Source organism: Sylvia atricapilla, unplaced genomic scaffold, assembly GCF_009819655.1.
Source record: "Sylvia atricapilla isolate bSylAtr1 unplaced genomic scaffold, bSylAtr1.pri scaffold_69_arrow_ctg1, whole genome shotgun sequence".
NCBI lineage: Eukaryota > Metazoa > Chordata > Aves > Passeriformes > Sylviidae > Sylvia > Sylvia atricapilla.
In genome coordinates this window covers 89,569-112,891 of record NW_027077156.1, presented here as the reverse complement: position 1 = coordinate 112,891, position 23,323 = coordinate 89,569, and the positions used below count along the sequence as shown (strand labels likewise).

The 23,323-nt window shown below is 51.4% G+C and overlaps 3 protein-coding genes across 4 annotated transcripts in view; 1 reads left to right on the top strand and 2 right to left on the bottom strand.

The window, feature by feature from the left end:
* The window catches only part of LOC136375006 (src kinase-associated phosphoprotein 1-like), an 83,948-nt gene extending 69,258 nt beyond the window's left edge, over positions 1 to 14,690 (top strand). The window contains 3 exon segments of the mRNA XM_066340364.1: positions 499 to 611; positions 13,902 to 14,015; positions 14,485 to 14,690. Of these exon segments, the coding sequence (XP_066196461.1) occupies positions 499 to 611; positions 13,902 to 14,000 (212 nt within the window). The 3' untranslated portion in view covers positions 14,001 to 14,015; positions 14,485 to 14,690.
* The window catches only part of NFE2L1 (NFE2 like bZIP transcription factor 1), a 54,679-nt gene that overhangs the window by 7,397 nt on the left and 23,959 nt on the right, over positions 1 to 23,323 (bottom strand). The window lies entirely within an intron of this gene.
* Positions 15,540 to 22,473, bottom strand: LOC136374999 (sorting nexin-11-like). Of its 2 annotated transcripts, XM_066340356.1 has the most exons (9): positions 22,410 to 22,473; positions 21,659 to 21,720; positions 21,378 to 21,426; positions 20,727 to 20,813; positions 19,506 to 19,606; positions 19,325 to 19,423; positions 17,831 to 17,906; positions 17,209 to 17,449; positions 15,540 to 16,304 (listed from the first exon to the last, which is right to left on the bottom strand). In XM_066340356.1, exons 3-9 carry the CDS (start codon positions 21,396 to 21,398, stop codon positions 16,213 to 16,215), a joined length of 717 nt encoding a protein of 238 aa, XP_066196453.1. In that variant the 5' UTR covers positions 21,399 to 21,426; positions 21,659 to 21,720; positions 22,410 to 22,473; the 3' UTR covers positions 15,540 to 16,212. The 2 variants fall into 2 exon arrangements, with proteins under 2 accessions (XP_066196453.1, XP_066196452.1); XM_066340355.1 differs by lacking the exon at positions 17,831 to 17,906 and having other exon boundaries at positions 17,209 to 17,421.

Below are 23,323 nucleotides of genomic sequence, written 5' to 3'. Positions count from 1 at the left end.
GGATCCCACTGGATATTCCCGGGATGCCTCCAATGCCCTCCTGCCCCTCTGGGAAGCGGGGAAGGAGCTGGGACAGGGACAATTCCTGGGATACGAGGGAAAACTGGGACAAAACTCTTTGGGAAGAGCACAGATCCCTCTGCCAACAAGTTCCTGATGGAATCCCATGGAATTCCGGGCATTTTCCAACCCAAATATTCCAACATTCCCGGTGCATTTGGAGCCTTTCCCACCCTGGAGGAGCTCCAGGAGAACTTTGAGCTCCAGAATCACCTCCAGGAAAGTTTTTCCATGATTTCCTTCCATTCCCTTGGCCATGATGGAATCCCAGGGAATTCCTGGTGGTTTCCAACCCCAATATTCAAACATTCCCATGGATTTGGAGCCTTTCCCATCCCGGGGAAGCTCCAGGAGAACTTTTGGATCTGGAATGACCTTTCTGATCCCGGACCTACAAACCCTTCACCTCCCTGACCCTGAATTTCCCGTTTTTCCCAGGAATTTTCGAGGGGGATTACTCGGATTATTACCAGGGATTGTGGGATTGCCGCGGGGACAACCCCGACGAGCTCTCCTTCCGACGGGGAGACCTCATCCGCATCCTCAGCAAGGTAGGAGCCGGAATTTTTGGGAAGTTCTTGGGAATTTTGGGGGTTTTTTGGGAATTTTGGGAAATTTTTTTGGAATTTTTAGAAATTTGGCTCGTTCTCCATTTGATTTCCCATTTCCAGTGGAGCGACGTCATCCACATCCTCCGTGAGGTAGAATCCAGAAATTGTTTTGGGATTTTTTGGTAAATTTTTTGGAATATTTTTGGAAATTTTTTGGAATTTTTGGGGGAGTTTTTGGGGAGTTTTTTTGGAAATTTTTGAGGAATTTTAGGGGAACTTTTTTTGGGAATTTTTTGGGATTTTTTTTGAAATTCGGCTCATTTTCCCATTCCCAAAGGGGTGTCCTCGTCTGCATCCTCAGTGGGGCAGAATCCAGAATTTTGAGGGAATTTTTCAAGGCCAAAAGGAGCTAAAATCTCTCAAAATAAAGATTAAAAATTAAACTAATGATGTCAGGAGGGAGGGTTACTGGTTTTACTGGTCTTTACTGGGTTTTACCGGTCTTTACTGGGTTTTACTGGGTTTTACTGGATTTTACTGGGTTTTACTTGGTTTTGCCAGTTTTTACTGGGTTTTATTTGTTTTTACTGGGTTTTACTGTGTTTTACTGTGTTTTACTGGTTTTTATTGTGTTTTACTGGTTTTCACTGGGTTTTACTGGTTTTCACTTTTTTTACTGGTCTTTATTGGTTTTTACTGGGTTTTCTTGGCTTTTCACTGTTTTTTTTACTGGGTTTTACTGGTTTCATTGAATTTCCACTGGTTTTTACTGGGTTTGCCGGGTTTTACTGGTATTCACTGGTTTTTACTGGGTTTGGGGCCACTTTGGGGTTTGATTCAGTGCTGCAGGAGCAGCTCCTGCCCCTACACCCCCCTGGAAAGCTGCAAATTCCCCGTTATTTTGGGGCCGGATTTGGGATTTGGGATGCCCCAGGCCCGTGTCCATCCAGGGGGATCCCGGCGGGAATTCCTCGCTCAGAACCGACGGATCCCGAGGGCTTTTTCCGCCATAAATTCGGGATGAGGGAAGAGGAGGGAGAGGCAGCGATGGGAAAAGGAGGAGGAGGAGTGGAAAGGTTGGGGATGTTCACTCAGCTGCGCCTTAATTTCCTTTTCAATCTTGTCCCAATTAATTTCGCGGAATTAATCTCGCGGCGGCCGCCGGCTCCGACCGTGCCGTAGCGGCTCCTATAAAATCCCATCTGGCGCCTTCCCGGCCTGACATTCCCGGGAAAACCAGAGCTGGGAGCGGGATGGGGTCAGGGAATTGTCCAGGCTGGAAAATGTCACCGAACTGGGCACAAAATCTACCCCTGTCCCGAGGCACTCCCAAAAAATTGGGATCCCGGGAATGACTCCCAAGGGATTTTGCCCCACCCTGGATCAGGGTGACAACCCCAGGGGTGCCAAAGGCTCATTCCCAAAATTCCCACCGGGAGAAAATACTGGGGAAACGGAGGAAAAGCTGGAATTGCTTCCTCACCACCAGGAATTCCCGGGATAAAATCCATCCATTCCTTATCCCGTAAATCCCGCGAATGCAGAAGGTGTCGGGGCTGGAATTCCCAAGATTTCTGGGATATTGTCGGGTTTCCTTTGGAATTCATGACTGGGAACATGGGGAATTCATTTGGGAAAAGGGAAGGGTCACTCCCATCCCTAATTCCCACCTCTGGAAGTGTCCGAGGCCTGGGATAGCGGGAGCTGCCCCATGGCACGGCTGGAATCGGGATGGGATTTGAGCTCCTTCCCACCCACCCGGAATTCCCATTCCAGAATTCCATAATCCCGAGGAAACTCCGTTCCCATATCCCTGTTCCCGGCCCCGTTGCCTTTTTCCCGTCCGGACCATTCCTCCTCAGGGATAACGGTGGGAGGGAACGCTCGGAGCGGGTTCTGTCCCGGGATCAACCCGGGATCAACCCGGGATCGACCCGTCATTCCCTGGATCCCTTCCCGTGAAAAGCGGCAGAGGGAAGGGCCGGGAGACGATTCCCACCCGGCACACTCCAGCCGAAGGCGCGGGGTGACATCTAGCGGCATGTCCCAGGGATTTGGGGACGGCGACAAGCCCCGAGTGTCCCCGGGCCGAGTGTCCCCGGAGGCGGCGAGTGATGGGTTTGGTCCTGGCTCAGCTGCGCCCGGATCCCGGGAACCATCCCGCTGGGAAGGGCCGGGATGGGGACAGCTGGGGGACAGCGCTCACCTCCCGGTCACCCGCCGGTCACCCGCCGGTCACCCCCTGGTCACCCCTGGTCACTCCCGGTCACCCCTGGTCACCCTCAGACATCTCTTGGTCACCTCTCGGTCACCTCTTGGTCACTCCTGGTCACCTCCTGGTCACCCCCTGTCCTCCACCGGTCACCTCCCGGTCACCCCTGTCATCCACCGGTCACCCCCTGGTCACCCCCCCGGTCACCTCTGGTCACTCCTGGTCACCCTCAGACATCTCTTGGTCACCTCTCAGTCACCTCACGGTCACCCCTCTGTCACCCCTGGTCACCTCCTGGTCACCCCCTGTCATCCACCGGTCACCCCCCGGTCAGCCCTGGTCACCCTCAGACACCTCCTGGTCACCTCTCGGTCACTCCTGGTCACTCCCGGTCAGCCTCTGGTCATCCCTCGGACACCCCTTGGTCACCTCCGGTCACTTCTGGTCACCCCTTGGTCACCTCTGGTCAGCCCCTCAGACACCTCAGTCACCGCTGGTCACCCCCTGGTCACCTCCTGGATATCCCTGGTCACTCCTTGGTCACTCCCTGGTCACTCCGGATCACTTTCGGTCACCCTCTGGTCATCTCTTGGTCACCCCTGGTCACTCCCTGGTCACTCTTGGTCACTCCCAATCTCCCCTGGTCACCCCTGATCACTCCTGGTCACTCCCTGGTCACCCTCGGTCACCTCTGGACACCCCTGGTCACTCCTGGTCACTCCCTGGTCACTCCCTGGTCACTCCTGGTCACTCTTGGTCACTCCCAATCTCCCCTGGTCACCCCTGGTCACCCCTGGTCACTCCCTGGTCACCCCCGAGGACAGGGACGAGGCAGATCCCAAATTGTGCCCAATCCCCCGGGACTCACCGGCACATTCCCGAATCCCGAATTTTGGCCCATCCAGCCCCACCTTCACACCGCCGCTCCTTCATCCCAAACTTCGCTCCTTCATCCCGAATTTTGGAGCTTCATCCCAGTTTTTCCTCCTTCATCCCAAATTCTGGAGCTTTATCCCAGATTTTTGCTGCTTCATCCCAATTTTTTCCCGCTCCTGTGCATTCCCAATGCTCCATTCCCAAATTTCCCCCAGCCATCATTCACCCCCAAATCCTGGATGCTCCATCCCAAATTTTTGGTGCTCCATCCCAAATTTTGGAGCTTCATCCCAAATTTTCCCTCGTCCACAGGGATTCACGTGCACATTCCCCAAAAACCCCGCCCAGAAAAAGAGGGAATTCCGTCCCTGTTTCCAGGAATTCCGGGATAAACCCCGTCCGTTCCTCATCCCATAAATCCGGGGCTGGAATTCCCGGGATTTCTGGGATATTCCCGGATTTCCTCTGGAATTCCTGGCTGGGAACGTCGCTGGGCCTCGGTGTGACAATTCCAAAGGATCCAGGATTTTGGGATCAGCCCCTTGGGAATGGCCTGAGGAAAATTAAGTTATTAAAATTAGTTAATGAATTATTGGGATAAAATAATGAATGAATGAATGAGTAGGGAAATGAACCCATCATTGATTAATTCTAAATTATTAAATAAAGAGCTGGAGTAATAATTATCAGTTAATAAATGACGAGGAGAAATTAATTATAAATTAATAAGTGACCAGGGAGATTAATGCTAATCAATTAATAAATAAACAGGTAAACAAACGTTAATTAATAAAAAGCAGGGAAAGAAATAGATCATTAATTAATAAGTGAACAGGTAAACAAACAGGTAGATTATTATTAATTATTAATAGATAAACAGGCATTTAAATCCATTATAAATTAATAAACAGATAAATTCATGTTTATTAATAAATGAAGAGGGAAATAAATCAGGTATAAATTAATAAATAAACAGGTAAGCAAGGAGGTAAATTAACACATAAATTAATCATTAATTCATTAAAAATTAATGGGCAAACAGGTGAACACAGAGGTAAATAAATATTCATTATCCATTATAAATTAACAAACGAACAGGTGAGTTAATGTTAATTCATTATTAATTATTAAATAAACAAACAGGTAAATACATAATTATTCACTCTAAATAATTAAATAAACAGGTAAACAAATATTCATCAACGCATTAGAAATTAATAAATAAACAGGTAAATAACTACTCTTAAAATTATTGTTCAAAAATAATTTCTTTAAAATTATTATTTTAAAAGAATGTATTTTAAATTATTATTTAAAAATAATTTCTTATTCAAAATCAATCCTTAAGTCAAAATTATTATCACGAAATGCATTCTAAAGAGGTAAATAAATATTAATTCATTATTTATCCATTAATAAATGTATCAGCAGATAAATAAGGAGGTAAATTCGGGTTCACCAATTAATAAATAAAGAGGGAAATAAAATTAATTAAAATCGGGATTTTGGAGCCGGGATTTGTTCCAGTGCTGAGGAGAAATTCGGGATTTGGGAACGGGGCGGCCCCAGGGATTATCAATTAATTAATTAATAGGATATTAATATTAATATTCGATAGGACGGCTGTTACCTGTCAGAGATTTTCCACTTCTTTTTGGATTTTGAATTTTTAGAATTTGTATTTTGGTATTTAATATTTGGTATTTAATACTTTGTGCTTTAAATGTAAACATTTTAAATTTTATATTTTAAGGGTTTAAATTTTATATTTTACATTTTACTTTTTACTTTTTTTTTTACTTTACATTTTGAATTTTAATTTTTACATTTTTCTATTTAACATTTTTTATTTTACTATGTTTTACATTTTACATTTTTATTTCATTTCAAAACATTATTTTAAATATATTTTATTTATTTTTAACGTATTTTTACCTTTTATATTTTACATTTTACCTTTTTTTTTTTTTTTTACTTTATATTTCACATTTTGATTTTTTATATTTTACATTTTGATTTTTCTATTTGCTGGTTTACCTTTCACCTTTTCCAAATTTTATTTTTTAAGCGCTCACATTTTATTTCTTATCTTTTTCCATTTTCATTTTTATATCTTATATTTTAATCTAAATTTTTTTACGTTTTATATTCGCTATTTTTTTCCTTTCCTCTTCTCTCTCCCACCCCGATTCCACCCCTCCACACCCGCCCCTGCCGGCAGATTCGGGAATTTTTTCCATGGAAAACAATGGGAAAAACACAGAAACTTCAGGAAAAGAAACTCAGGAATGAGACAGGAAAGGCTGAAATCCCAAAAATCCCAAAAAATCCCAAAAATAAAAAAAAAATCCCAGAAATTCCAGAAATCCCGGAAATCTCAAAAATCCTCCAAAATCCCAAAAATAAAAAAAAAAATCCCAGAAATCCCAAAAATCCAGAAATCCCCCCCCCCCCAAAAAAAAAAAAAAAAAAAAATCCAGAAATTCCAGAAATCCCAGAAATCCCAAAAATCCCAGAAAACCCAAAAAATCCTAAAAATCCAAAAATTCCAAAAATCCCAAAAATCCCCGAAATCCCCGAAATCCCTGAGCTCCTTTTCCCAGCGCTGATCCCAAAAGCCGGCGGGAATTCCGGAGATTCCGGCCTTGTTTCCCTCTGGAATCTGCGGAATTCCCGCTCCTGGAATTCCCAACCCCTTCCCTCAGATCCTGAAAAAATCCTGAATTTAAAATGATCCCAAAAAACCCCGAGGAGGGGAAATTTGGGATGAGCGGAGCCTGGATTTGGGGGAAAATTGGGAATTTTCCAGGTCCAAATCCCGCTGATCCCGTCCTTTATTCCCATTTTTTTTAATCCCTTTTCCAAGCTGGAAATGAAGGAAGATCCCGGTTTTATGGGGAGGGAAAAAAGGGATTTGGGATCCCAAAATGAGGCTGGAATTCCCGATTCATCCCGGGAATTGTCCTGCAGAAATTTGGGATTGGATCGAACCCTCGGGAATTCGGCCGCAGGAATCCCGGGATGAGGAAATCCCGGGATGAGGAAATGCCGGGATCGGGAGATTCCCGCCCTGCTCCTGCTCTTCCTCAGGGGCTGCTCCAATGGATTTGGGGGTCTGGGATGTGGGATGGGAAATCCCAGTCCTCCCAGTTCCCCAATCCCAGTTATTCCAGTTCCCAAATCCCAGTTCTCCCATTTCCCCAATCCCAGTTCTCCCAGTGCCCAAATCCCAGTTTTCCCAGTTCTCCCATTTCCCCAATCCCAGTTTTTCCATTTCCCCAATCCCAGTTTTTCCAGTTCCCCCAATCCCAGTTCTCCCAGTTCTCCCAGTGCCCAAATCCCAGTTTTCCCATTTCCCCAATCCCAGTTCTCCCATTTCCCCAATCCCAGTTTTCCCAGTTGTCCCAGTCCAGGCCCCTCTCCCAGCCCTCCCAAAGGGTCCCTCCCCCTTTTCCCAAATCCCTCACATCAACCCCAAGGGAAAAAAAAAACCAAAAAAATTCCCAATCCCAATGGAAAAAACCCAAAAATTCCCAATCCCAAGGGAAAAAAACCCAAATTCCCAATCCCAAAGGAAAAAACTCAAATTCCCAACCCCAATGGGAAAAAAAAAAAAAAAAATCCCAATCCCAATGGAAAAAAAACCAAATTCCCAACCCTAGAGGAAAAAAACGCAAAAATTCCCAACCCCAATGGAAAAAACCACAAAAATTCCCAATCCCAAAGGAAAACCCCAAATTCCCAACCCAAAGGAAAATCCCAAATTCCCAACCCCAAAGGAAATGGGATCACCCAACAGCGGAAATCCCAAATCCCGCTGGAAGGGACCAGCGGCACTTTGGGGCCGGGATTTGGGATTCGACCAAAAAATTCGGGAAGAAATGGAATTTCTTCCTTCAACTCCCCAACCCCTGGGATTTAGGGACACCCCAAAACCGGGATGAGGAAAAGGAGGAGGTTGGGATTTGGGATTTGGGGAAAATCCGGGAAGAAAAGGGGCGGTTCTGTCCCTATAAAATTCTGGGATTCCCGATCCCATTCCCTGCCCCAAAATCCCGGGAATTTTCACCGTGACCTTCACAAGGGGAAACGACCCCAGGGTTTTCTCTGGGAATGGGGGTTTTAAATCGGATTTTAAATCGGATTTTAAATTGGATTTGGGGATTTTAATGGGATTTTTGATCGGGTTTGGGATCAGGGATTTTGTTTTGGGGTGTTGTTTTTTTTTTTTTCCGATGGGATTTTTAATCGGATTTTTAATGAATTTTTTTTTTTTAATGGGATTTTGGATCAGATTTTTTTTTTTTTAACCGGATTTTTTAATCGGATATAGGATCAGATTTTCTTTTTTAAATGGGATTTTTAATTGGATTCGGGATTTTTTTTTTTTTAGGATTTTGATGGGATTTTTAATCGAGATTTTTTTTTTTTTAATCCGATTTTTGATCGGATCCAACCCAAACCCGGCACTCGCTGCTCCCAAACCCGCACCCCGCTCCCTTCTCCGAGGATTCGGGATTTGGGATTGGGGCTGGATGGAATTATCCCAAACCCTCCCCGCAGCTCTGAGCTCCAGCAGCCGCCACTTTAAAGCCAAAAATTAGAGCAAATTCGGGAAACAGAGTGTGCCATAAACCAAATAAAAATCACTCCCTTTTTTTTATTATTATTATTATTTCCTTTTATTTTTTTCCTTCTTTTTTTTTTTTTTTTTTTTTTTTTTTTACCTGCTGAGAAAAGCGGCAAAGCTTCATTTTTATTTTATTTTATTTTACTTTATTTTATTTTATTTTAATTATTTTATTTTATTTTATTTTATTTTAATTTATTTTTTTCCACTCTCTCCTCTGACAACTCTACCATTAAAACCTCACCTCGAACCCGGGGCAAGTTTTCCCGGTGACAAAACGACCAATTTTTTTTTTTTTTTTTTTTCGTGTGTGTGTGTTGTTTTCCCCTTCTCCTCGCTCGGCAGCGGCGTTATTAAAATGCTAATTTTAACCCGAGCGATAACAACACCAAAAAAAAAAAAAAAAAAAAAAAAAAAGGAGTTTAAATATCTGGCGGCGCCTCAGCCCTTTAATTGCAAAGCCGTAATGAGCTCGGGAAATGCGAGTGGCCCCCGACACACACCGAGAGAGCATCGACAGCCGCCGACTCCTCATTAGCGGCCGCCTTCATTAATTCCGCCGACCCCGCGCTCACCCCGGCCGCAGCTGGAGCCGCCCCGGGAAACCGGGCCCGGTTCCCGTGACAACGGGATGGGAACGGCCCCGGGCACCGGCAGCCGCGGGCACGGCCCCGAGCTCACCGGGAAAGGGTGGGGGGTCCCGGTTCCGGAGGGGTTTAGCCCAAATTCTGCATCCTTGAACCTCCAAATCCCCGAGTTCATGGGTAAAGGGTGGGGGGGTCCCGGTTCTGAAGGGTTTATCCCGGTTCTGGAGGCTTTTAGCCCTAAATTCATGGATTTCTGAATCCCCGAGTTCACGGGCAGAGGGTGGGGGAGTCCCGGTTCTGGAGGGGTTTAGCCCAAATTAATGGATTTATGAATCTCCAAATCCCCGAGTTCACGGGTAAAGGGTGGGGGGGTCCCGGTTCTGGAGGGTTTATCCTGATTCCGGATGGTTTTATCCCAAATTCATGGATTTCTGAATCCCCGAGTTCATGGACAGAGGGTGGGGGAGTCCCGGTTCCGGAGGGTTTATCCCGGTTCTGGAGGGGTTTATCCCTAAATTCATGGATTTATGAATCTCCAAATCCCCGAGTTCACGGGCAGAGGGTGGGAGAGTCTCGGTTCTGGAGGGTTTATCCCAAATTCATGGATTTCTGAATCCCCGAGTTCATGGGTAAAGGGTGGGAGGGTCCCGGTTCTGGAGGGGTTTAGCCCAAATTCCGGATGATTTCATCCCAAATTCATGGATTTCTGAATCCCCGAGTTCATGGACAGAGGGTGGGAGGGTCCCGGTTCTGGAGGGTTTTATCCCTAAATTCATGGATTTCTGAATCTCCAGATCCCCGAGTTCACGGCTAAAGGGTGGGAGAGTCTCGATTCCGGCGGGTTTCACCCCAAATTCTGCATCCTTGAACCTCCAAATTCCCGAGTTCATGGCCGGGGGATCGGGTGCTGCTGGGGCTGGGAGCACCCCAATTTCTGTAGGTTTTACCCCGATTCCGGCTGGTTTTACCCCAATTCCTGGACTTCTGAAACTCTAAATCGCCAAGTTCATGGCCGCGGGATGGGAGCGCCCTGAATCCGCGGGTTTTACCCCAATTTCAGCAGATTTCACCCCAATTCCGGCAGTTTTCACCCCAGTTCTGGCAGCTTTTACCCCAATTCCAACAGGTTTTACCCCAATTCCTGGATTTCTGAAACGCCAAATCCCCAAGTTCACGGCCGGGGTACCTGGGTATTGCTGGGCTTGGGAGCGCCCTGATTTCGGCAGTTTTCACCCCAAATTCCGGCAGGTTTTACCCCAAATTCCTGCATCCCTGAAACTCCAAACGCCCTGCTCACCCCTGGAACCCCAAACTCCCGTTGTTCCCCTGGGTCATCCCGGGACTGCTGAAGGCCCCGGACCCCAAAAATCCCAGGATCCCGAACATTCCCCTGCTCCTTCTCTGATCCCTCCGACCCCAAACCCTCCCCGCGCCTCCAGATCCTCCCGGGGACCCCAAATATTCCTGGATCCGGAGCATCCCCCTAAACCCGACATTCCTGAACCCCCAAATCCTCAGGAATCCTCCCGAACCCCAAATCCTCGGGAATCCCTCCCGAACCCCAAATCCTGCCCGGATCCTCCTGGACCCCAAACATTCCTGGACCCGGAGCATCTCCCCAAATCCGACATTCCTGAACCCCCAAATTCCCACCAACTTCCCCTCTTCATTTTTATTTTCACTTCTGCACACCTCCTCTCTTCTCCCCGCAACTGAGGACCCCCAAATCCACGAGAATCCCCCCGAACCCCCAAATCCTCAGGAATCCCCCCAAACCCCGTGCCCTGCCCTGCCCGTGGCCTCCCTGGATCCTTCTGGGTACCCCAAACATTCCTGGACCCGGAGCATCTCCCTAAATCCAACACTCCTGAATCCCCCAAATCCTCGGGAACCCCCCCAAACCCCAAATCCTCGAGAATTCCCCCCGAACCCCCAAACCCTCCGGAATCCCCCCAAACCCCAAATCCCCGAGAACCACCCCCGAACCCCCAAACCCTCAGGAATCCCCCCAAACCCCGTGCCCTGCCCGTGGCCTCCCCGTGCCCCCGTTCCGCCGTGCACTCCAGATGAACCCCAAATCCTCGAGAATCCCCCTGAACCCCAAATCCTCCGGAATCCCCCCAAACCCCCAGGAACCCCCCGAACCCCCAGGAACCCCCCGAACCCCCAGGAACCCCCCGAACCCCGTGCCCTGCCCGTGGCCTCCCCGTGCCCCCGTTCCGCCGTGCACTCCAGATGAACCGGCGCCGCGGCGGCAATGGCCCTTGAAGCGCGGCGCGGAGGTGATTTAGGAGAATATTAAAGGCGATGCGGAGCCTCTCCCGGGGCCGAGCGGCAGGAACGCGGCACAGATGGGCCCGGCAGATGAAACATTTCCCTCGCATCGTGCCCCAGCAGCGCTCAGCTCCTTCGCTCCTTCTCTCGTTCTCTCGCTCGCCGCCGCCTCGGGCTCGGCCGAGGAATGAAAGATGGAGCGGGGCTTTTGGGGATGGTGTTTGTGGCCCTGGGGTCGCCTCCGTGTGTCCCCCGGTGTGCCTCTGGGGCTGGGTGGGGTTTTTGGGGGTTAAAAAGTGAGTTGTAAAAAGCTTGGGGAGATGTGTTTTTTTTTTTTTTTTTTTTTTTTTTTTTTTTTTTTTTTTTTGTTTGTTTGTTTGTTTTTTTTTATGGGAATCGTGAATTGGATAAATCCTGGGGAGATGGTTGGGTGGGGGTTTTTTTTGGATTTTTTTTTTTTTTAAAGGGAAATCGTGAATTGGATAAATTCTGGATGCTTGGGAAGCGAAGATTCGGGTGGGATGGGACAGATCCTGGTGGGATGGGACACCTGGATCCAGGTGGGATGGGACAGGATTCCCAGTTTGAGGATCCCCGGGATGGGGAGGACAGAGTTGGGGTGACCCCAAATTCCCAGCCTCGAAAGAGCGCCGGATTCCCGGTTTTGGAATTCCTGTGGATTCCTGTGGAATGGAGAGTTGGAGTTGGGGTGGCCCCAAATCCAAATTCCCAGCCTTGAAAAAGGGCACCGGGTTCCCAATTTCCTGATTCCTGCTGATCCCTGGGAATGGAGAGGACACTGCTCCAGTAATCCCAGTGTTCCCAGTAACCCCAGTGCTCCCAGATTCCCCAATATTCCCAGTGCTCCCAGTTCCTCCCAGTGCTCCCATTGTTCCCAGTTCCTCCCAGTTCTTCCCAGTGCCCCCAGTGCTCCCAGTAATCCCAGTGTTCCCAGTTCCCCCCAGTGTTCCCAGTTTCTCCCAGTGCTCCCAGTAATCCCAGTGTTCCCAGTTCCTCCCAGTGCTCCCATTGTTCCCAGTGCTCCCAGCGTTCCCAGTTCATCCCAGTGTCCCCATTGTTCCCAGTGTCCCCAGTGCTCCTAGTTTCTCCCAGTGTCCCTCCCACTCCCTTTTCCCACCGCTCCTTTCCAGCCCTGCCCCATCAAACCCCCCGGAAATCCCCTCCCCTCATTAAGGGCTAATTAACCAAATCCCAACAAAAACCACCCCAAATCCTCGCTCTCCTCCTCTTCCCCCCCACAAAAAAAAAAAAAAAAGGAGAAAACCCCCAAATCCCAGGAATTCCATGGAGCCGGGAAGGAGCGGAGCAGAGTTCAGCCAACTCCGCCGTGCCAGGGCTCGGGCGTTAATGGTTTAATAAAAATTAGCATAATTAACGAACATCTGCACGAGGCAGCGCGGGGCAATTTGGCAGCGCGGAACGAGGAGCGGAACGTTATTGCCTCGAGTTTAATGCGCTTTTAATTCATCCCGGAGCCGAGCGGGGAAAGGAGCGACGGCTGGGAGCCGGGGGTGCGATCCCAGGCACCGCAGGGCGGAGAAATGCGGGATTTATCCCGAGTTTAGCCCGGGATTTATCCCGAATTTAGCCCGGGATTTATCCCGAGATACAGCAGAGAAAGAATTGTTTTCTATTTTTTAAATTGCGGAGTGGCCGAGGCGCTGCTCAGCCTTTATTGGCATTTATTTCGGGATAAATTCAGGTCCTGAGTCCTCCGCAGAGTTTGGGGGTTTAGTCTGTCTCCTTGGATGCGGAAAATCCTGGGATTTATCCCGAGGTTTATCCCAGGATTTACCCCGGGATTTTCCCGAATTTAACCCGGGATTTGTCCTGGGATTCAGCCGAGAAAGTATTATTTTCTATTTTTAATATTGCGGAGTGGCCGAGGCGCTGCTCAGCTTTTATTGGCATTTATTTCAGGATAGATTTGGGTTTTTAGGGATAAATTCAGGTCCTGATTCCCACCAGAGTTTGGGGTTTTTTCCATCCCTTTGGATGCTGAAAATCCTGGGATTTATCCCGAAGTTTATCCCGAGATTTAAATCGAGATTCAGCAGAGAAGAAATTTTATTGTTCAAATTAAGACTGCAGCACTGGGATTGGGATTTGGGACATTAGTGTGGGATTTGATTTTTGTGGAATTTGGGATGTTCCTGTGCCATTTGGGGTATTTCTGTGGGGTTTGGTGCATTTTTTGCAGGCTTTGGGGTATTTCTGTGGGGTTTGGGGTATTTTTGCAGGATTTAGGGTATTTGTGCAGGCTTTGGGGTATTTCTGTGGGGTTTGGGGTATTTCTGTGGGGTTTGGTGCATTTTTTGCAGGATTTGGGGTATTTCTGTGGGGTTTGGGGTATTTCTGTGGGATTTGGGGTATTTTTTGCAGGATTTGGGGTATTTTTGCGGGGTTTGGGGTATTTGTGCAGGCTTTGGGGTATTTTTGCAGGCTTTAGGGTATTTTTGCAGGATTTAGGGTATTTGTGCAGGCTTTGGGGTATTTCTGTGGGATTTGGGGTAGTTTTTGCAGGATTTGGGGTATTTTTGGGGGTTTGGGGTATTTTTGCAGGATTTAGGGTATTTTGTGCAGGCTTTAGGGTATTTGTGCAGGCTTTGGGGTATTTTTGCGGGCTTTGGGGTATTTTTGCGGGCTTTGGGGTGTTTCTGCGGGCTCTGACCCCAGTCCTGGTCCCACAGGAATACCCCGGGGGCGGTTGGTGGGTCGGGGAGATGGGCCGGGAAATCGGGATCGTGCCAATGGAATTCCTGACGCCGGCCTTCGAGCTGCAGGAGTGAGAGGGACAGGGACAGGTGAGTTTTGGGGTCAGCTTCGGGGTCAGCTTTGGGGTCAGCTTCGGGGTCAGCTTTGGGGTCAGCTTCGGGGTTTTGGGGTTTTGGGGTTTGGGGGGCAGAGTTTGGAGTTTGGGGCTGGGGTTTGGGGTCTGGGATTTGGGGTCAGGTTTGGGACGAAGGGTCTGGATTTGGGGTCTGGGATTTGGGGTTTAGGGTGTGAGGTTTACGTTTGGGGTCAGATTTGGGTGTGGGGTTTGGGGTCAGGTTTAGGGTTTGGGATACAGGGTCTGGATTTGGGGTCTGGGATTTGGGGTTTGGGGTTTAGGGTGTGGGGTTTGCATTTGGGGTCAGATTTGGGTCTGGGATTTGGGGTTTGGGGTCAGCTTTGGGGTTTGGGATTTGGGATTTGAGGTTTGGGGTCGGATTTGGGATTTGGGGTCAGGAACCCATCCCCGTGCTGTCTCCATGTCCCGTTTCCCTGGAGCAGGCAGGGACGACACCGGCGTGGCCCGTGGCATTCCCTGGATCCCAAATCCCCCAGATCCCACGGGATTCCCGAGGCGGATCCTCCTCTGCTGGACCCAGCGCTGGATTTATCCCAAAATTCCCCCTCTGGAGCTATTCTACGGGGAAACTGAGGCATGGACCCGCCCTTCCCAAAACCCCAAAATTCCCTGGACATCCCCCGCCCTCGGATCCGCTTCTCCTGGGCCACGCCCCTGGAGATCCCAAATCCAGATGTTCCTCCCAAATAAATCCCCTTCTCCTCGCCACTTTGGCTGCTCCGGGAATGATCGGGAATGATCTGGGATGATCTGGAATGATCTTGGGATGATTTGGGAATGATTGAGAATAATCAGGAATGATCTCGGAATTATTTGGGAATGATCTGGGGATGATCAGGAACGATTGAGAATGATTGGGAATGATCTGGAATGATCAAGAATTATCAGGAATGATTGAGAATGATCTGGGAATGGCTGGGAATGATTTGGAATGATTTGGTATCATTGAGATTGATAATGAATGATCTGGGAACGATCTGGGAATTATTTGGGAGTGATCTGGGAATTATTTGGGAATGATCTGGGAGTGGCCCCCTTTGCTGTGAGGGTGAATCCAGCGCTTCCTCCTCCCATTTTTCCAGCTTTTCCCAGTTTTCCCACTTTTCCCGGGTTCCCTCCCCTCCCGCCCTTGGCTGTGGGGCCACTAGATGGTGGTAGGGCTCCAATCCCTCTGATATTCCCAAAAAAATATTCCCAGATCCCTCCGGAATCCCCAAACGGAGCTCTGATCCCTCTGGCCACGCTCGGGGCCCTGAGCTCCTCCTGGAATTCCTGTTGCTTCTCCAAGGAATTCCCAAAATTCCTGAGTCTTCCCTGGAGCCAAAACCTCCCCAAATTCCCGAAATTCCCGGTGCTTCTCCCACCCCTGAGCCCAACAGAACCTGGAAAACAAAATCTCCTGTCCTTTCAGCTTGGATTCTATTTTTTTATTTTTATTTTCATTTTTATTTCCATTTTTATTTCCATTTTTATTCGCTTTTATTTCCTGCTCACACCAAGTGCTGAGGGAGGAGACGACCCCAAATCCACCCGGGAATGCTCCTGCTTTCCCAAAAAATCCCTGGATCTGCCCCTGGCAGGAAGGGGACACAAATTCCAGCCCCATCCCTCCCTTTTCCCGGCGGGAAACTCGGCTCTGATTGTCCCAGTTTGGGAATTCCAGAGGTTTCTGAGCCCAGTTTGGGGATTCCAGAGGTTTCTGAGCCCAGTTTGGGGATTCCAGAGGTTTCTGAGCCCAGTTTGGGGATTCCAGAGGTTTCTGAGCCCAGTTTGGGGATTCCAGAGGTTTCTGAGCCCAGTTTGGGAATTCCAGAGGGATCTGAGCCAGGAGCAGAGCGAGGAGAACACTGCTGGGAATATCAGGGAATGTTGGGAATCTGCTGGGAAAAAGCTTGGATATGGCTGGGGCTGCATTCCCAGTGCATCCCAGTGCTTCCAGTCCGTGCTGATCCCTCTCCCAGCGAGGGCTGTGGGGCCTGGGGGTGTCCAGAGGGGTCACTCAGTGTCCAGCTGGGAATTCCAGGAATTCCAGACTTTTCAGAGGGGTCACTTTGTGTCTGGCTGGACATCCTGTGACTCCTCTGGGCTGTCCAGAGGGGTCACTCCGTGGCCAGCTGGGGATTTTGGGAATTCTGGGCTGTCCAGAGGGGTCACTCGCTGTCCGGCCGGACGCTCGGCGCTCTCCGGCCGCGCCTCGTCCAGGCCAAAGTCCCCCCAGTAGGGGACAGTGTCCAGGGCACAGCTGGGAAAACAGCAGGAAAAAGGGATCCAGGGAATGGGCGGAATTCCTGGGCACAGCCCCGCCCCAGCAGCTCCAGCCCAGCGGGAACAGTGAGGCCGGGAAAGGGGAAATTCCCATCCCAGGGATGTTCCAGCCTCCTGCTCCGGATCCTCTGCCCTGGGATCCACAGGGAGGGACTGGGATTGTTCCAGGATCCACAGGGAGGGACTGGGATTGTTCCAGGATCCACAGGGAGAGACTGGGATTGTTCTGGGATCCACAGGGAGAGACTGGGATTGTTCCAGGATCCACAGGGAGGGACTGGGATTGTTCCAGGATCCACAGGGAGAGACTGGGATTGTTCCAGGATCCACAGGGAGAGACTGGGATTGTTCTGGGATCCACAGGGAGGGACTGGGATTGCTCCAGGATCCACAGGGAGAGACTGGGATTGTTCTGGGATCCACAGGGAGGGACTGGGATTGCTCCAGGATCCACAGGGAGGGACTGGGATTGCTCCAGGTTTCACACCAAGATCCTGGAGCTGCCCCTCCTCTCTCCTGTCCCTTTCCTGTCACCCAAAGCCACCCCAGGGAGGATCTGGAGCTGTCCCCGTGTCCCTTTCTGTCACCCAAAGCCACCCCGGGGTCCCCAGGGAGGATCTGGAGCTGTCCCCAGGTCGCTTTCCTGTCACCCAAGGCCACCTTGGGGCACTCAGGGAGGGTCTGGGGCTCTCTCTGTGTCCCTTTCTGTCACCCAAAGCCACCCCAGGGTCCCCAGGGAGGAGCTGGGGCTGTCCCCAGGTCCCTTTCTGTCACCCACGGCCACCCCGGGGAGGGTCTGGAGCTGTCCCCGCGTCCCTTTCTGTCACCCAAGGCCACCCCGGTGTGCCCAGCCCTCCCAGGCCCCTCCCCCGGGGCGTTACCTGGCTCGGGGCGGGGCGGGGCTGTCCCCACGCTGTCCCCAGGCCAGCCCCGGGCTGTCCCCGCGGTGTCCCATGGCGTAGTGCAGGATGGCCTCGGTGACAGAGTGCGGCCCGCGGCCCTGCACACACGCCTCGATGGCGGCCACGGGCAGCTGGCTCTGCAGGAACAGGTGCAGGCGGCTGTCGGAGAGCAGCACGGCGCTCTGCAGCACCCTGGGGACACACGGGGACACGCTGTCACCTCCTGTCACCCCCTGTCACCCTCCTGCCACCCCCTGTCACCCTCCTGTCACCTCCTGTCACCCCCTATCCTGCAGGGACAAGCAGCAGCACGGCGCTCTGCAGCACCCTGGCGACACACGGGGACACCCTGTCACCCTCTGTCACCCTCTGGCACTGTCTGTCACCCCCTGTCACCTCCTGTCACCCTCCTGTCACCCTCTGTCACCTCCCATCCTGTAGGGACAGGCAGCAGCACGGCGCTCTGCACCACTCTGGGGACACACCGGGACACCCTGTCACCTCCTGTCACCCCCTGTCACCTTCTGTCACCCTCGGTCCCCTCCTGTCACCCTCTGTCACCCTCTGTCACCCTCTTTCACCCTCTGTCACCTCCTGTCACCCTCTGGCACTGTCTGTCACCCTCTGTCACCCCCCATTCTGCAGGGACAGGCAGCAGCACGGCGCTCTGCAGCACCCTGGGGACACACTGGGACACGCTGTCACCTCCTGCCACCCCCTGTCACCTTCTGTCACCCTCGGTCCCCTCCTGTCACCCTCTGGTGCCCTCTGTCACCCTCTGTCACCTCCCACCCTGCAGGGACAGGGACATGCAGCTGCACAAGTGGCGCTCTGCACCTTGGGGACAGCGACACACACAGGTCACCTGCTGGCACCTCTGCTGTCACCCTGTGTCACCTCCCACCCTGGGTACACAGGGACACGGTGCTGGCAGCCTGTCACCTCTGCTGTCACCTCTGCTGCCACCTCTGTTGTCACCTCCCACCCCTGGGCACACAAGGACACGGTCACGCTGCTGTCACCTGCTGTCACCTCCCTCCCTGAGGGGACAGGGACAGCAGGGACAGTCCCCAGGGTCACCCAGCCCTCCCTGCTGTCCCCTCCCGGGTGCTGTCCCCTCCAAATCCCAAACCACAAATCCCAGACCCCAAACTCCAAACCCCAAACCTGACCCCAAACACAAACCCCACACCCCATAGTCTGCACCCTAAAACCCACACCCCAAACCCCACACCCCAAACTCCAAACCCCAAACCTGACCCCAAAACCAAACCCAAACCCCAGACCCCAAACCTCACTCCCAAATCCCAGATCCCAAATCCCAATCCCAGACCCAAACCCCAAACCTCAAACCCCAAACCCCAATCCCAGACCCCAATCCTTGACCCCGAACCCCAGAGCCCAGTGCTGACCCCAGTCCCATACCCCAACCCCAGACACCAGACCCCAATCCCAAACCCCAATCCCAAACCCCAAACCTGACCCCAAACCCCAGACCCCAAAGCCCAGAGCCCAGACCCCAGTTCCAAACCCAACCCCAATCCCAGACCCCAAACATCATACCCCAACCCCAATCCCTGACCCCAAACCCCAGAGCCCAGTGCTGACCCCAGACCCCAAACCCTGATCCCAGACCCCAAATCCCAATCCCAAACCCCAATCCCAATCCCAAACCCCAAACCCCAGACCCCAAACCTGACCCCAAACCCCAGACCCCAAACATCATACCCCAACCCCAATCCCAGACCCCAATCCCAACCCCCAAACCCCAGAGCCCAGTGCTGACCCCAGTCCCAAACCCCAGACCCCAGACCCTAAACCCTGACCCCAAACCCCAGAGCCCAGTGCTGACCCCAGAGCCCAAACCCCGATCCCAGAGCCCAAATCCCAATCCCAAACCCCAAACCCCAAACCTGACCCCAAACCCCAATTCCCAATCCCAAACCCCAGAATCCAATGCTGACCCCAATCCCAAACCCCAGACCCCAGTCCCAAACTTCCAACCCCAGACCCCAAACCTGACCCCAACCCCAAATCCCAACCCCAAACCCCAATCCCAATCCCACCCCAACCCCAATCCCACCCCAATCCCCACCTCTCCAGGAACTGCTGCAGCCCCTGCCGCCGCCTCTCGATGAACTCATCGGAGCTGCCCACAAAGAAGGCGGATTTCCCGGGCAGCTCCGGCACGGGCCTGCGGGAACGGGGCAGGCCATCAGCAACACCTCCCCCCATCCCAAATCCCAATCCTCGGGGCTTTTCCCGGGAATTCTCACACCAATCCGGCGTTTTTCTGCAGCTGCCTCCTGAGCCAGGCGAATTCCCGGTAGCGGCGCCGCACGCACGAGGTTTTGGCGGTGAAAGCCTTGCTGTTGGTCTGGAAAAATAATCCCTGGAGTGGGAATGAGCTCCTTGGGAATGATCCCCTGGGAATTAAATTAATTAGCCCCCCTGGAGGTAATTGTTCCTGGGAGTTATTCCCTCTCGGGAGTTATTATTGGGAGTTAGGCGTGGGATTGAGGGGTTGGATCGCAGTGATTGAGGGAGGTGGGAGGGGAATTATTCCTGGGAATTATCCCTGGGAATTATCCCTGGGAATTAATTATCACTGGGAGTTATCCCTGGGAATTATCATTGGGAGTTGGGAAGTATCCCCAGGAATTATCCCTGGGATTGAGGGGTTGGATCGCAGTGATTGAGGGAGGTGGGAGGGGAATTATTCCTGGGAATTATCCTTGTATCACTGGGAGTTGTCCATGGGAATTATTCCTGGGAATTATTCCTGGGAATTATCCTTGGGAATTAATTATCACTGGGAATTATCCCTGGGAATTATCATTGGGAATTGGGAAGTATCCCCAGGAATTACCCCTGGGATTGAGGGGTTGGATCGCAGTGATTGAGGGAGATGGGAGGGGAATTATTCCTGGGAATTGTCCTTGGGAATTAATTATCACTGGGAGTTGTCCATGGGAATTATTCCTGGGAATTATCCTTGGGAATTAATTATCACTGGGAGTTGTCCATGGGAATTATTCCTGGGAATTATCCCTGGGAATTGGGAATTATCCCCAGGAATTATCCCCGGGATTGAGGGGTTGGATCTCAGTGACTGCGGGAAATGGGATGGGAATTATCCCTAGGAATTATTCTTGGGAATTATCCTTGGGAATTAATCATCCCCGAGAGTTATCCATGGGAATTAATTATCCGTGGGAATTATCATTGGGAGTTATCTGTGGGCTGGAGGGGCTGGATCTGAGGATCCAGGATGGGAATTCTCTGTGGGAATTCTCCATGGGAATTCTCCGTGGGAATTCTCCGTGGGAATTCTCTGTGGGATGCAGGACCTGGATCTCAGTCACTGCAGGATCCTGGAGCCAATCCGGGATGTGATCCCGAGGATTCTCCTCCATGGATCGGGATGATCCCGCTGCAGAGCCGCTCCCAGGGCTGATCCCATCCCAATCCCAATCCCAATCCCAATCCCGGCTCACGTGCAGGAAGATCTTGTAATCCACGTAGGAATTCCAGGAGCCCTCGTTGTGCACGCGGGGATCCTGCACCCGCACCGTGGTCAGCTCCTGCGGGATGGTGGGAATGGGATCCCGGCTTTCCACACATTCCCATCCCCAGCCCTGATTTCCCAGCTTCCTGGGAATGGGACATTCCTGGAACATTCCCATTCCCATCCCTGATTTCCCAGCCGTTCCCATTCCTGCTTTTCAGTTTTCTGGGAATGGGATGGGGAGGGCTCCAAAAATTACGATCCACCCTCATTCCTGCTTTTCCAGACATCCCCCTTCCCATCCCTGCTTTTCCAGCTTCCTGGGAATGGAATCAGGGGGCTCCAAACATTCCCATTCCCATTCCTGCTTTTCCAGCCATTCCCATTGCCGTCCCCATCCCTGCTTTCCCAGTTTCCCAGGAATGGGATCAGGGAGATCCAGACATTCCCATTCCTGCTTTTCCTGCTTCCCAGGAATGGCACAGACCCCTCCAGACATTCCCATTCCCATATTCCCATTCCCATTCCTATTCCCATATTCCCATATTCCCATTTTCAGCTCCCATGAGTTATCCCCGGAGACAGAATTCCAACCAGCCGGAATTCCAGAATTTGGGAATGAGGCAGGAATGCTCCTCACCTCCTCCCGGTTCTCCAACATCCTAAAGCCAGAGCGCAGCTGGAAACATCTGGGGAAACAACAATAAAAAAGGGGGAAAAAAAGGATTTGGAAAGGGAAATCCTTTTCTGTGGGTTTTCCATGGAATCTGCATCCTCAGAATCCTGGGATGCTCCAGCTTTTGGGAATACTGGAAATCCCTGGGATTTGGGAAAAGCCTCCATTTAAGGGGCTCTGGGATTCCCGTTTTGGGGTTGTTTTTTCCCAAATTTGGGATTTTCCAAGGCTCAGCTGCCTCTCACCTGCCCGGGATCGGAGTTCGAGGAGAGAATTCCAGGGAAATTCCTCATTTCCAGGGAAATTCCTGCCAGGGAAAGCGCTCGCTGTTATCTCAGGCTCCTTATCTTTTACGCTGATCCATCCATAAAAACCTTTCCCAATCCTCTGGAACAGCGGGAATCCTCATTCCCAGCCGTGGGAAAAACCCTCCAGAGCCAGAAAAACGGGAATTAATCTCATTTATTCCTGATTATCCCTATCGCAGGTGAACTGCTGATTAATAAATCCCGTTTATTCCCTATTTTCCTTGGACATAGCCGCCTCTAAAACAAACTGAAAGTCTTTTTTTTTCAGGATTTTTATCCCACCCCATTTCCCCTGTCCTAAGGAGATGTCCCCTCACCACAAGGAGCCCCAAACCCCAGGGGGAAGAAAAAAAACAAACCAAAAACAGGAAAAAAAGGGGAAACGAATCCCATTTCTTCCTTTCCCACGCCTCCTGCAAAACACCTCGAGGGGGAATTCCCGAGGTGGTTTTTTTTGGCTTTTCCAGGGAAGGAAAAGATTCCTGAGGACAGGGAGCGGAGGCCGAGCCCAGCTCCGGGCGCTGAGGGCGAGCCCGGCCCCGCCGGGAGAGGCCGCGGTCGGGATTAAGGCCCAGCCCAGCGTCTCCCCCTCCTCACGGGGGGTTTGGGGACAAAGGGGACACCGCAAAAATCCCGAGGGGACAAAGGGACTCCCCAAAGCTGTCCCCTCCCCTCAGCGCTCCCTCACCTCGCACACAGCGCGGCCCCTTTAAGCGGCGGCGGAAGCGCGCGGGGTGATGGCGGCGGGCGGGAACCGGAACTTCCGGTGCGGGGCATGCTGGGAGTCGTGGTTCGCCGCCATTGTGGGCCGGGGTGGAGCCGGGAGAAGGAGGAGGGACGTTGAGGGGCTGAAGCTCCAGGAGCGGCTGAGGGGAGTGGGAATGTTCATCCTGGAGAAAAGGGGGATCAGAACGGAATTCTGGATCTGCACAAGGGACAGGAGGGGACATCAGGCTCTGATCGCAAGGACAGGGAAGGGTTTGGGGCTCCAGGAGCGGCTGAGGGAGCGGGAAGGTTGATCCTGGAGAAAAGAGGGATCAGGAGGAACCTTCTGGATGTGCACAAGTCCCTGACAGAGGCGGGGGATTTGGGTTGTGGTGGCAGGGAACGGCCTGAGGCTGGACATCAGCAGGGGTTGATTTCTCCATGGAAAGGAGAATGCGACACTGACACCAGGGTGCTGCTGGAGTCCTCATCCCCAAACCCACGTGGGAGTGACACTTTATTTCCCAGTGAAATAAATTCAATTAATATATTAATTAATCCAATGAAATCAACTAAAATCGGAAATTATTATTTCGCATCTAATAATTTCATCACCGAGTCGAATTATTAATTTATTAAATGAATTGATTTGATTTCATATTTAATTCTCCCATTCCCGGCGCGCTTAGCGGAAAAGGCCTGAACCACCCCCGGCCTACGCTTCCCATGATCCTCCGCGCGCGGCGGCGGCCTACGCTTCCCATCACCCCCCGCGCGCGCGCGCGCACCGAGCCGCCATTACCCCGCGGGACTGACTACACTTCCCATCAGCCCCCGCGGCCCGCTCAGAGGAACGCACTGCGGCTCGGCGGCGGACTACAGCTCCCGGCGTGCCCC

Bases quoted from the DNA above. Each gene is read 5' to 3' on its own strand.
- LOC136374999 (XM_066340356.1), bottom strand. From the start codon at position 21,398: ATGTTGGAGAACCGGGAGGAG. The intron at 17,450-17,830 runs GTGACAGGAGGT...GGGTGACAGGAG, and splicing joins GTGACAGACAGTGCCAGAGG to GTGACAGCGTGTCCCCGTGT. The intron at 16,305-17,208 runs GTAACGCCCCGG...CTGTTTTCCCAG, and splicing joins CCCGCCCCGCCCCGAGCCAG to CTGTGCCCTGGACACTGTCC.